Source organism: Dreissena polymorpha, chromosome 10 (assembly GCF_020536995.1).
Source record: "Dreissena polymorpha isolate Duluth1 chromosome 10, UMN_Dpol_1.0, whole genome shotgun sequence".
NCBI classification, from domain to species: domain Eukaryota; kingdom Metazoa; phylum Mollusca; class Bivalvia; order Myida; family Dreissenidae; genus Dreissena; species Dreissena polymorpha.
Window position 1 is genome coordinate 13,298,432 of NC_068364.1, and position 13,031 is coordinate 13,311,462.

General features: G+C 35.1%; 1 protein-coding gene across 21 annotated transcripts in view; it reads right to left on the reverse strand.

Annotated features, from left to right (window-relative positions):
- Positions 1–13,031, reverse strand: part of LOC127847144 (thioredoxin domain-containing protein 6-like) — a 75,618-nt gene that overhangs the window by 53,014 nt on the left and 9,573 nt on the right. For 13 of the 21 annotated variants that reach the window (XM_052378828.1, XM_052378827.1, XM_052378838.1 and 10 more), the window contains exons 4-8: positions 11,996–12,099; positions 4,677–4,748; positions 3,771–3,887; positions 2,678–2,747; positions 997–1,062 (exon numbers count right to left, since the gene is read on the reverse strand). In XM_052378828.1, coding sequence (XP_052234788.1) covers positions 997–1,062; positions 2,678–2,747; positions 3,771–3,887; positions 4,677–4,748; positions 11,996–12,099 — 429 coding nt within the window. Of the gene's footprint in view, positions 1–996; positions 1,063–1,949; positions 2,013–2,677; positions 2,748–3,770; positions 3,888–4,676; positions 4,749–9,209; positions 9,314–10,664; positions 10,769–11,995; positions 12,100–13,031 lie in introns of all 21 variants that reach the window. The other 8 variants (XM_052378829.1, XM_052378843.1, XM_052378824.1 and 5 more) reach the window with 4 other exon arrangements.

Genomic DNA, 13,031 nt, shown 5'->3' on the forward strand with positions numbered 1-13,031 from the left:
CACAATGCCCCCTATTGCACCGCTTTGACAAAAAAAAAATATTTATTTTTTTACCTTGAAGGATGACCTTGACCTTGAACTTCCACCACTCAAAATGTGCAGCTTCTTATGAACACTGCTTTGAATTTATTTTTGTTTGTTTTTTTGACCTTTGACCTTGAAGGATGACCTTGATCTTGAAGGATGACCTTGACCTTCCACCACTCAAAATGTGCAGCTTCATGATAGCCCCGCTTTGATTATTTCATTTGACCTTTGACCTTGAAGGATGACCTTGAAGGATGACCTTGACCTTGAACTTCCACCACTCAAAATGTGCAGCTTCATGAGAACACCGCTTTGAAATTTATTATTATTATTATTATTTTGACCTTTGACCTTGAAGGATAACCTTGACCTTGAACTTCCACCACTCAAAATGTGCAGCTTCATGAGATACACATGCATGTCAAATACCAAGATGCTATCTTCAATATTGAAAAAGTTATGGCCAATGTTAAAGTTTTCGGACGGACAGACGCCATATATGACATTTGACCTTAAAGGATGACCTTGACCTTTTACCACTCAAAATGTTCAGCTCCATGAGATACACATGCATTCCAAATATCAAGTTGCTATCTTCAATAGTGAAAAAGTTATGGCCAATGTTAAAGTTTTTTCGGACGGACGGACAGACTGACATACTCACATACTGACTGATGGACAGTTCAACTGCTATATGCCACCCTACCGGGGGCATAAAAATCCTTGTTTGTTTGCAACCCATACCAAACAAAATTTGGACAAGAAATAATAAATTTTGCTCGCTGACAATTATAATTTTGTGGATTTCCACGAACAAGTAAATTATTTTATTATTCTGTCATTTTCTTGATTTTATTTCTGTAACCCTGATAAAAATGATTACTGAAAGATACAATATTCACATGTATAAGCATCTACACAGAAGCCTTTATACTGGTTATATAACAATATATTACAACATATGTTAACCTTGGCCTGAATTTTCAAGGTCATCACCAAAGTCAATGATTTCGCCCTGAAAGTTCATCCTATGGTCTGGAATTGAAATGATACAAACACAGGAAATTGGTTAAACCAAACATAAACAGATGATGCGAGGTTATGTCTAGTAATGAACTACAATTTGATCAGGAATAAAACAACATACACTGCTATTTAACTATGTAGTAAGAGACCAATACAGAAAATATTTAATACAGGACATTTGCAGATGCTGCTCCTTATGGTAATTGAACAACCTCAAATCGCATTTTTTTCGGTTACACAATAATACATGATTTTTTTTAATTGTATTATTTTTCTGTACATGAAACTGAGTAAATCTTGTTGCTCACAGGGTGGAAGTGTGTACAGTATGTTTGTACCAAGACAAGTACAATCATAAATTTTCATTTAGAACATTATGTCAACCTCCTTGTCATATTAAAAGTTTAATCCGGTATTATAACACTATTTTGATAGTCCCATTAGTATTCGTATAATTTCATGGGCGCTATGATAATGCTCAAACATAAACATTTCAAAACTGTTTGATTTCAACAAAACCAACCACAAAACGAAATAAGCTCCAAAGAAATGTCACTCACAAAACAAATCATGTAACATTTGTAAGTATCATTAACACATCATTTCAGCTGCAATCTGGTAAAACGGGGCTTAATGCATGTGCATAGTGTTGTCACAGATTAGCCTGTGCAGACTTGTACACTTTCTGCCTAGTCTGAATGTTTGTTAAGAAGAGACTTCCTCTCAACCAAAAATTCCATAAAAGCTGAAACTATTGTCCCTTATAAGCCAACGCAGACTGTTTAGGCTAACCTGGGATGCCAATATACCCACATACATTAAGCCCAGTTTTCCCAGAATGCAACACCTTTATCATCAGAGTAACACTGACAACCAACACTTAACAACTCTGATACCTTGTCCAGGCCTAGCTGCCTTTGCAGATGTAGGTTTGCCTACATTCTTTCCTACAGGTTTTCCTACGTGTTACACAGTCAAATGTTTTTCAGCATTATTAAAGACATGCCGCAACTTTGTCGGGAGCACAACCACACAGAATGTTCTTATAATACTAAAAACCAGGTAATGTGACAAAAATCTTCAACCATTGTTTAAGAAAGAATTAAAATAGAACATGGATAAGAAGGCAAATATATCATGAGACAGTCATACAAAGAAGAAAAGTCTTTTGCTCAATCATTAGCGATAGGAAACAGACAGAAAATATGATATTAATTAAACACACAGAGATACGGTGTTACCTAGCATTATCATAAAATTGATATTTATTCAAAAGACGAAAGATGTCCTTTTTAAAAGGTGAAACACCAAGTTTGTGAGCAATATCATAAATATTGAGCCTAGTTATGGGAAAGCTTGGCTGAATACATGTGCATAAATTGTTGACCGAGATGAGCAAATCTGGAACAACATTATCCACTTTTTGTATAGAGGAAGTCTCTCCTACGCAAAAATCCAGTCTCAGTAGAAAGTGTTATCACTGATAAGCCTGTGCTGACTGCACAGTTTTATCTCGTAAGACACTTTATGCACATGAATGAAACCCAGTTTCCCCAGAACAAGGCTCATATAATCATTGCCAAAGACCAAGATACTAAAAGTGATGTTGATGGTTATCACTCACCTTCCATCTCCTCCTCATCATCTTCCTCTCTGTCCCTGACATCCGACTGAGCAATCAATGTGTCCTTGATCTGAAAACAGATCATAAAACCCTAAGTGAGCAATCAATTTGTCCTTGATATTAAAACAGATCATAATACCCAAAGTGAGCAATCAATGTGTCCTTGATCTGAAAACAGATCATAAAACCCTAAGTGAGCAATCAATGTGTCCTTGATCTGAAAACAGATCATAAAACTCTAAGTGAGCAATCAATGTGTCCTTGATCTTAAAACAGATCATAAAACCCTCAGTGCGCAATCAATGAGTCCTTGATCTTAAAACAGATCATAAAACTCTAAGTCAGCAATCAATGTGTCCTTGATCTGAAAACAGATCATAAAACCCTAAGTGAGCAATCAATGTGTCCTTGATCTGAAAACAGATCATAAAACTCTAAGTGAGCAATCAATGTGTCCTTGATCTGAAAATAGATTATAAAGCTCTTAAGTGAGCAATCAATGTGTCCTTGATATTAAAACAGAACTAATAACTCTAAGAGAGCACTCTTTTAATTTTGGAGATATTCTCTAGACACAATTTAAGTACAAAAATTAACAAAGAGCAATAACTCTTAAAATAAGGCTTTATGAGTTACTGTTCTTAGTTTTTACCTATTTATTTTAGCTCGATTGCATCGAAAGCCTAAGGCTTATTTGAAACCCTCTTAAGTCCTTTTCCTGGGACTAGAACCAGTACTTGGTGTCTATGGGGGAAATCTAAAGAACGCTCCCACAGTGGGGATCAAACCCGTAACCTTTTGATCGCTAGGCTGACACCATATCCACTACACCACTGCGACCTAAATTGTTCTTATTGTTCTTGTGGATTGCACACCTCCTGACAGATATCTTTACCTATAAAATTTCATCTGGTAGCTCTTTTATTTTTTGAAATATGCTTCTGACAAGAAAACCTGACGACGACATAGCTGCTGCCAGTAAGACCACCTTAAACAAGTATACCCACCCTAAAACTCGGTTGTGCGGAGTTTTATAAAATATCTATATTCAAAAACGATTCTGCCCAGTTCAAGAGTTACAATATGAGCTGACCTCCTTTCGTTCTGCCTGTCCATCTAGCACCTTGTGTTCCTGGGCTAGCTGCTCCGTGATGGTACGGAGAATGAGTGGGGCGTTAGCTCCCCGCACCACGGCCACCAGCACACCACCCTGCAGAACAAGTGGGAAAGTAAATACTCTGATGACTTAGGCAAACAACTGACAGAGGAACACAAAAACAAAGTAAAACATTTGAGCTGCATTCTGGAAAAGTTTGGCTTGATGCATGTGCATTAAGTGTTGTTCCAGATTAGACTGTGCAGTCTGCACAGGCTAGTCAGGGAACACTTTCAGCTTTTATTGATTTTTTTCTTTTAAATCAAGTCTCTTAACCACTTTAGGCAGAAGGTGTCGTCCCTGATTAGCCTTTGCAGACTGTAGTGGCTAATCTGGGACCACACTTTACATACATGCAATTGTTAAGCCCCATTTTTCCAGAGTGGAGCTCTTATTTAAGAGCACTGATTTAAAAACTTCAAATATTTCAAATGAATAAAAACAAGAAGAAAAATGGTTTGTTAAATAAAAAAATGTCTTCATGTTTATATTAATAGTATAACGACTTTAACATAGAAGAGATGGGACAATCATGTGAGTGTCTGAATGATGAGCGAAACCTCAAGTTTCAAAACACTCTATCTTTTTTCAACATTTACATGTTTAGTTGAGCCTCATTCTGGGAAAATTCGGCTTAATGCATGTGTGTACGACACGTCAAGCCTAAACTGGCTTTGTGTTAAAAAGATACTTTCTTTAAATGAAAAATTCCAAGAAAGCGTAGTGTTGTCCCTGATTAACCTGTGGGTACTGCCCAGGCTAATCTGGAATGACACTTTGTGCACATGCATCAAGCCCAGTTTTCCAAAAATGTGGCTAAACTGAACATGCAGGATGACTTACAGCGTAGAAGAGGAAGCACGGCTCACAGCGCCCCCTGTAGTTCTCCAGCGCATCAACTGTGTCCACCTTGGCCTAGCAGACACAACAAGATATGAGCATATGTACAACACAGTGAGCATGTCTGGGAATTATCAACTGTCTATGATGGATAAAACAATTCATTTAAGGACGTAAGAGAAATTTAATTTAAAAAGTCTAATAATTGTTTATTATTGCATTATGTTTAAATTTAAAAGATGGTAACTGCTCATGAAAAGATTATCACATATCAATAAAGCAAGCTGATATACTTTGTTTAATACCCAAAGAAAGTTTAGAATCAAAACAATACAAAAATATGGATTTCCCACAATGACACATGACTATTTTTAAAATAAATGGATTTGGACTAGGCTTTTTTGGTTTATTGTATTTAGATTCCATTTATTATTATTATATGTTATATTTTTACACTTGCAAGTTGCATTTTTTTAAACTTGATGTTAGTCATTTATGGATAGCTTGGACAAAGTTAAACTAGTATTATACCATTTCTTTGAATACATATAGATGCATTTAATATAATACTTGACTGTTTTCAGTATTTAACCTCTGACCCTTGCTTTTTCAGAGAAACTTTAACGTTAATTACTATGTAAGTCTATGTAAATCAGTCAATATGAACCATGTAACCCTCATCTTATTCATAATTAAAATTAACAGTAAAATATTATTAACATAACATATCAATTATCCTTATTAAAACATACAAATGTTCAAGCATACTTTTTTAAATCTAAAAGTAATAATAAAACAAAATATTTTATTAAAAGGAAAGAGTGAGTAAAAGAACATAGATACCATTAGCAGCTGCACAGGGTCCGTAATCACAAATCTCTTTAAGATAGACCTTCAAGAACAGTCTTAAAATTCTTGAAATTCCTTAATTCTCTTGCTGTGTAATTTTAGGTTTTTTAATATTAATGATTTAAACAAGTAAATATGACTATGATGAGTTATATTTTAACTATTTGTAAGCAGAAAACATCAAATTTCTTACAGAAAACTTGATCTGAAATTTTCGCTTAAATAAAATTTAACTTCATATTACCATAAGGAGCTTTAAAATGCCGGCCTCAGGGCCGGCATTTTAAAGCTCCTTATGGTAATATGAAGTTAAATTAAAAGTTAAGACATTTATGGTTATTTTACCCATTCCCACTTAGATATGCATTTTGACGTGTTTGCAGTCTCTTAGAAATTAATTTAATTGAATACCTTTCTTACTTGATTCAAGTTTTACAACCCTTAGATACTGATGAGAAGCAAACAGCATAAAACCTGAACAGACTGCGAGTTACTCGCAGGCTTTTCTGGTTTAATGCTGTTTGCAATTAGCAATTTTCACTTTGCCTCTGAGTGGGAAAGGGTTAATAAGATATTTTTAGAACAGAGGACAGTGCAGGAGTCATTACAAAAAAGGGCAGAGGATAAAACAAAAGATAGGACAAAAAACTCTGAGCTGGAGAACACATGATAATCAATGTCATAAAAGTTGATAAAAACTGGTTATTTTACACTGTAACTAACAAAAGATGTGCAAACATTTCATAAATTGTGTCCTTAAATTTTGAACTGACAAATGAATCCCTTTATTACAAAATTGTTACTGAGAATTTCTAAACATATATTTACATACATATATTTAGTTATAATTATATATATATATATATATATATATATATATATATATATATATATATATATATATATATATATATATATATATATATATATATATATCATAAAATATCAGAAAATAAAGTAAGAAAAATTATTATCCAATTGTACAAGTTGCTTTCAGTGAATATACTCTAACAATATTTTTGGCAAAAACATCATTAGTTTACTTGCCATTTTTATAAAAACAGGGGCAAATGTTTTTACCAATTGTCTTTGATAGTATTGTAGTAAAAAAGCAAATATTACCAAAATTATGCTATTCCCTCTTACATACATGTAACATATTAAAGAATCCGAACAGTCAAACATTTTTTTTAAAAGGTTCCGAAATGCAATGAGAATGAACTATTCTACCTAGAGCAACTGTCTGAATAGTGAAGAAGAATAGCCCCTGACACCAAAAGTATTTTTTTCATATAAGCAAAACATCCTTCGACCCACATTAACAAGGACTGTTGACCTTGATCCAATAGCCCCATATGGAAACAACAAAGTTGTTGTGCAGGGAACATAGTCTTGCATCACAATTGCTGAACTAGTTCTCCAGATATTAAGCCAAAATAATTCTTTTAAATTTAGTTCACAGTGACCTTGACCTTCAGATTGCAACCATCCCATCATGCATTGCCTGTATATTAGGAATCTAGGTATCAATTTTCTGTCAAAATGTTCTTTAGAGAATTTTTTTAAGTAAGTCTACAGAAAACATGTAATCCCTGGATAGTGGCGTGATTTGAATAAATAAATTGGCCGTGCTCTGTGAAACGGGGGTTCAAGTCATGTGCATTAAGTGTCGTCTCAGATAAGCCTGTGCTGTCCGCACAAGCTAAACAGGGACGCCAATTTTCATATTGATGATATTTTTCGCTTGGAGAAAGTCTCTTCTTTGCAAAATTCCAGTTTAGGCAGGAGGTGTCGTCTCTGGTTAGGCTGTCTGGACTGCACAGGCTAATCTGGGACCACAGTTTACGCACATGCATTAAACCCTCTCTTCACAGAGAATTGTTTTTTAAAACAAACCACCATGTTACATACCAAATAATAATCCTCTGAGCCTTGTGTGTAAGATGATCTGCACTTTCGTATGTGTAAATACCCTTATGAGATGATCTGCACTTTGTTATGTGTAAATACCCTTATGAGATGATCTGCACTTTGTTGTGTGTAAATACCCTTATGAGATGATCTGCACTTTGTTATGTGTAAATACCCTTATGAGATGATCTGCACTTTGTTATGTGTAAATACCCTTATGAGATGATCTGCACTTTGTTGTGTGTAAATACCCTTATGAGATGATCTGCACTTTCGTATGTGTAAATACCCTTATGAGATGATCTGCACTTTGTTATGTGTAAATACCCTTGTGAGATGATCTGCACTTTGTTTTGTGTATATACCCTTGTGAGATGATCTGCACTTTTTTTATGTGTAAATACCCTTGTGAGATGATCTGCCCTTTGTTTTGTGTATGTACCCTTGTGAGATGATCTGCACTTTGTTATGTGTATATACCCTTGTGAGATGATCTGCACTTTGTTATGTGTACATACCCTTGTGAGATGATCTGCACTTTGTTATGTGTATATACCCTTGTGAGATGATCTTATTTAGCAGCGCTTTGTTTTGTGTAAATACCCTTGTGAGATGATCTGCACTTTGTTTTGTGTATATACCCTTGTGAGATGATCTGCACTTTGTTTTGTATATATACCCTTGTGAGATTATCTGCAGTTTGTTTTGTGTATACACCCTTGTGAGATGATCTGCACTTTATTATGTGTATATACCCTTGTTAGATGATCTGCACTTTGTTATGTGTATATACCCTTGTGAGATGATCTGTGCTTTGTTTTGTGTATATACCCTTGTGAGATGATCTGCACTTTGTTATGTGTATATACCCTTGTGTGATGATCTGCACTTTGTTATGTGTATATACCCTTGTGTGATGATCTGCACGTTGTTATGTGTATATACCTTTGTGTGATGATCTGCACGTTGTTATGTGTATATTATGACCCTTGTACTCCCTGGGTGTAGCCAATTGTAACTCTTCTGGAATAATGTGACAACATTTTGAAGAGGACTAGATGTTACAAACCTAAATATTGAACCTGTGAACCATGTGCTTTCAGAGCATTTATTTGCTTGTACTTTATATCAATAATCATTAAGTCATGGAATGTCTCAATTAAAAAAGGGCATTTTGTAATTTTTAACACAGGATGAGAAAAATCACACATGCACAACTTCATATCTTAGGAATCAATGCCTGCAAGTTTAATAGTTGCATGTTGAACCATTAAGGAGAACATCTGTGAACAAGTTTGAATGTTGCACGTTTGACGGTTAACCCTTTCCCACATAAGAAAAAAACAGTAAATGGATTGTGCAACCAGCATAAAACCTGAACAGACTGCGAGTTACTCACAGGCTGTTCTGGTTTAATGCTGTTTGCTGCTCATCAGTAACTAAGGGTTGGAAATGAAGCCTTTAAAACTTGATTTTAGTAAGAAAGGTATTTAATTTCATGTAACTTTCTAAGGGCCAACAAACGCCTTAAAATAGGTATTTAAGTGGTAAAGGGTTAATGTGAATATCTGTGAACATGTTTGAATGCTGTACATTGAACTGTTAAACTGACCGACGTCCATGGTGATTCCAGAATACCCCTTTTACTTGGTAACGGGGATCTAATAAAACTACTGGCTACAGGCAAGCTGGGGCCTAAAGTAGAAGATTCTGTATATAAACTGGTCTAGTTTCTGGGAGATTCCAAGCTCTGTTGCCTAAGGCCTACAGACTTACGACAAAAAATCTCAACAAATCATCTCCAAGCTCATTTTTAAGCCGTCGTAAATTTGGAATAAGTGGCGTTACTGGTCCTGCCCATTCTTGAAAAGCATCAACAACTGAAAAAACAGCACTGCACAGGTCAAACAGAGGTCAAGGGCATGCAAAAGTTGGACAGCTGTGGGTATCAAACATCAGACTCAGTGACTGAGCGTTGGATGTCGTTTGTGCCATCAAACCTCAGACCAAACCAACAGCAAACTTGTCAATAAAAAAATAGCCAGAAAATCATGTTCTTGATTTTATCTAATATTGTGTGCACTTGACAATAGTGATATTGCTGATACTGTATTAATCAATTATTATGCTACAAAAGTGCTACTTATTAACAAACAAAAAACTTATTAAATACTACTCATGTTTTCACACAAACAGAACCATACCAAACTGTAATGTTTTGTTTGTTTATTTGGTTCAAACCTAATTTTCTGCTTATTTTCTCTTGAAGTGAACACATTTTTAGTAATAAAATGAGGCAACTACAACAACAAATTAACACATGCAAATTATTGCAAAACCACAGAAAAATTGCATAAACAAAACAAAGGTGATTATTAAATACATATAATACTGCTAAATTGAACACACATGTATATTAACTGTACATTAAATATTCACATTCACACATATACAGGAATCAGTAGATACAGAAGACAAAGAGAATATGTGCTTTATTCATGCATATTTGACAAATGAACCACCAGCATTGCATGACTGAGAATTTACTCTGATCTCTACTACAGGAAAACTGGTCTCAATCATTATAAGAAACTGTTATGATTCACATTGTGCAGTTATAACATGAGCTCATACAAGTGGGCCGCATTCTTCAGAAACAGGGCTTAATGCATGTGCGCAGTCTGCACAGGCTAATCTCAGAGACAACGCTCTCTGCCTAAACTGGACACTCATTTTAACAAGACTTCCTTTAAACGCAAAATTCCATTAAAGTTTTGTCCCTGGTTAGCCTGTGCAAACTGCACAGTGCATTAAGGCCAGTTTTCCCAGAATGAGGCACAATTAAGTATTTGTTTAATGATCTATCTATCTAGGTTTTAATTGAAAATGACTGACATATGAAATACTCGTTTGATTTTATGTGCTAGGACTAAATAATCGACTGGTTCATGTGTGTTTACAAGCAATAAGACTTTACAATGAAATGGATTTATCACATTGGACATTATTGTTCAATATTATTTAAGTGCATACAACTCACTGATTTTAAATTCATATACTATGTGCCTTTAATGAACAAGCTGCAGAGGTACACAAATTACACAAATTTGACATATAATTTATATACAGCAAAATACATGTTTCAACCATTCCAGTTTTTAAGCAAGATCACATGTTAGTTGAGGCAGCCAATCAAAACGCAGAAAGTGCCACCACATTGGACTGACTTACTGCAACGAACTTAAGGAGGGGATCGCCAAGTTCATTTTTGATTTTACGAAATGTTCCCTGTATAGACACTACTGGGCCACACCACTCTTGATAGGCATCTATGACTGAAAGAAATGGAATCTAGTATTGAGTTAATTTCTGCTGCTAGCTGTTAGAAGGAGTTGTCTCCCTTTGTGTTGAGTGAGACACTGCTACTCTGTAATGCTGAGTTCACTCCCTTGGTATTGATTGGCAACTGCAAACTTCAATTCAAACATTTAATCAAAACACAGTATCAACTGTGTACCCTTGAAAATATTTAATGAATATATTAATATTGATAATTCCTGAGTATTCATCTAGATTTTGTAAGATAAATTTTTGGCACAAAAGTGGCAAAAGCACTCTGACTTGTTAAACAACCTATCCTATGCACAAAATCAATTTGAATACTAAGAAAAATAGAATTTCGTGCAACTATGTTGCAAATTCTATTTACTGTTTTTTATCTGTTTATTTACTAAATTATAGGGCGAATTTGAACAATACGTATTTTACAATATGTAAAACAAAGTATTTAGTTTACACTACATGTGCAAATGATTGTTATCTGTCTCTTCTTCATATGTTAACAAACAGTTATGGAATTCTACACACATCACAAATATAATTATGCATTATCAACAGCACCATCACTGTGTTCACAATATTCATACATAGTGCATAAATGACATTCGACAAGGACTAAGAAGTGATCCCATGCTAGCATGTGTGATGAGACATATTCATGCGGAATCCTTACAAGACACTGAACCACTCAGAGACCATGTCTTAAACACCTGTCACTTGTATAGACCAATATTAAAGTTAAATCCATCTTTGTGTCAGTATTGACAAATGCTAACACAAGTCTTATTTGCTATTAAACCCTTTTCCACTCAGATGCAAAGTGAAAATGGCTACATCCAACCAGCATGAAACCAGAACAGTCTGCGAGTAACTCCAGTCTGTTCAGGTTTTATTCTGTTTGCTGCCCATTAGTATCTAAGGGTTGGAAATAAAGCTTTTGAAACTTGAATCTAGTAAGAAAAGTCTTTAACTCAATTTTCTTTCTAAGGGACTACAACCACGTCAAAATGGTTTCTGAGTGGTAAAGGGTTAAATCTTAGGATACACATATACCCCAGCACTTCAAGTGACAGGCTGCTTACAAACAGGCCTTTTAAACCATTCACAATGAACACAGTAACAAGATATGAACAGAACAACTCTGTCTGAACTTCATGCCAACAGTTCACAAACTCTCAAAAAACAGAGCAACAGGGGATTGGGCATGACAACCATGAACTTACGGCGAAGAACGTCAGCTTTTCGTCTTTGAAATTATTGCGATATTGACGCCAATTGCTGACCATTCCTGTACAGAGTCCACACCATCCTTGGTAGAGATCCACTACTGCAGGGACAGCAAGCGCGAGAACAATGAAATGAGCCAGCACTCGCTTATGAGCAAATGGGGCTAAATGCACATGCGTTAAGTGTCGTATCTGGGATGCAACCTTAGGAACATGCATTAAACCAAGTGTTCCAAGAACGAGGTTCATTTCAATATAACAGAGGCAGCTACAAGTCCAGTGGCTGTATCTAAGTATTTTGATTGTTCCACAGCATGTTATGGGCCAGAAATCGGCTGATAATATTCCTAGACAAATGATATTGAAGAAGTAAAAAAACAAATATCTGCCACCCTTGAAATGTGAGCCAATATCACCACAGAATTACTAAAAAAACTCCTAAAAATGTGTTAATTTTCTAGTTATAACTCAACAAAATTTCATTGTAAAAATAATATCTACTAAAACCATTAAACTTCAGTTAACACCATTGATGTCTAGGCTTTTCTCTAGGATTAAATTTTTTTTAGTCAGAAGCTGCAATATGCTTAAATTAATTACACTTTAGTGCTGTGTTGGACTGATTAATTGTTTTTATCTTGGAAGAAACAAGGATTTGCAGTGAAGACACAATGGCACATTTGTGCTTTAAATCCCTGTGGAAAAGCCTGTAGTCATAATTGGTCACTAGGCAGCAAAATGTATATCCAGAAAAATAGACCATCAAATTCAACAAGCCTATGGAAAATCATTGAGAATCTGTCTCCGCAAGATTTCCAAAGGCCTGTCAAACTCATGATCATTATAGGTCGGAATCTTGTCAGAAATTTATCAACCTGTGAGACATGAATGCTTGTTGCCAGTGAATTTTTCAAATTTCTTGTCAGATATTTTGTCTGACATTATAATTTTATGAAACTTTGTCAAACATACTTTTCATTTCAGCCTAGCCATGGGAAAACAGGTTTAATGCATGTGCATTAAGTGTCATTCT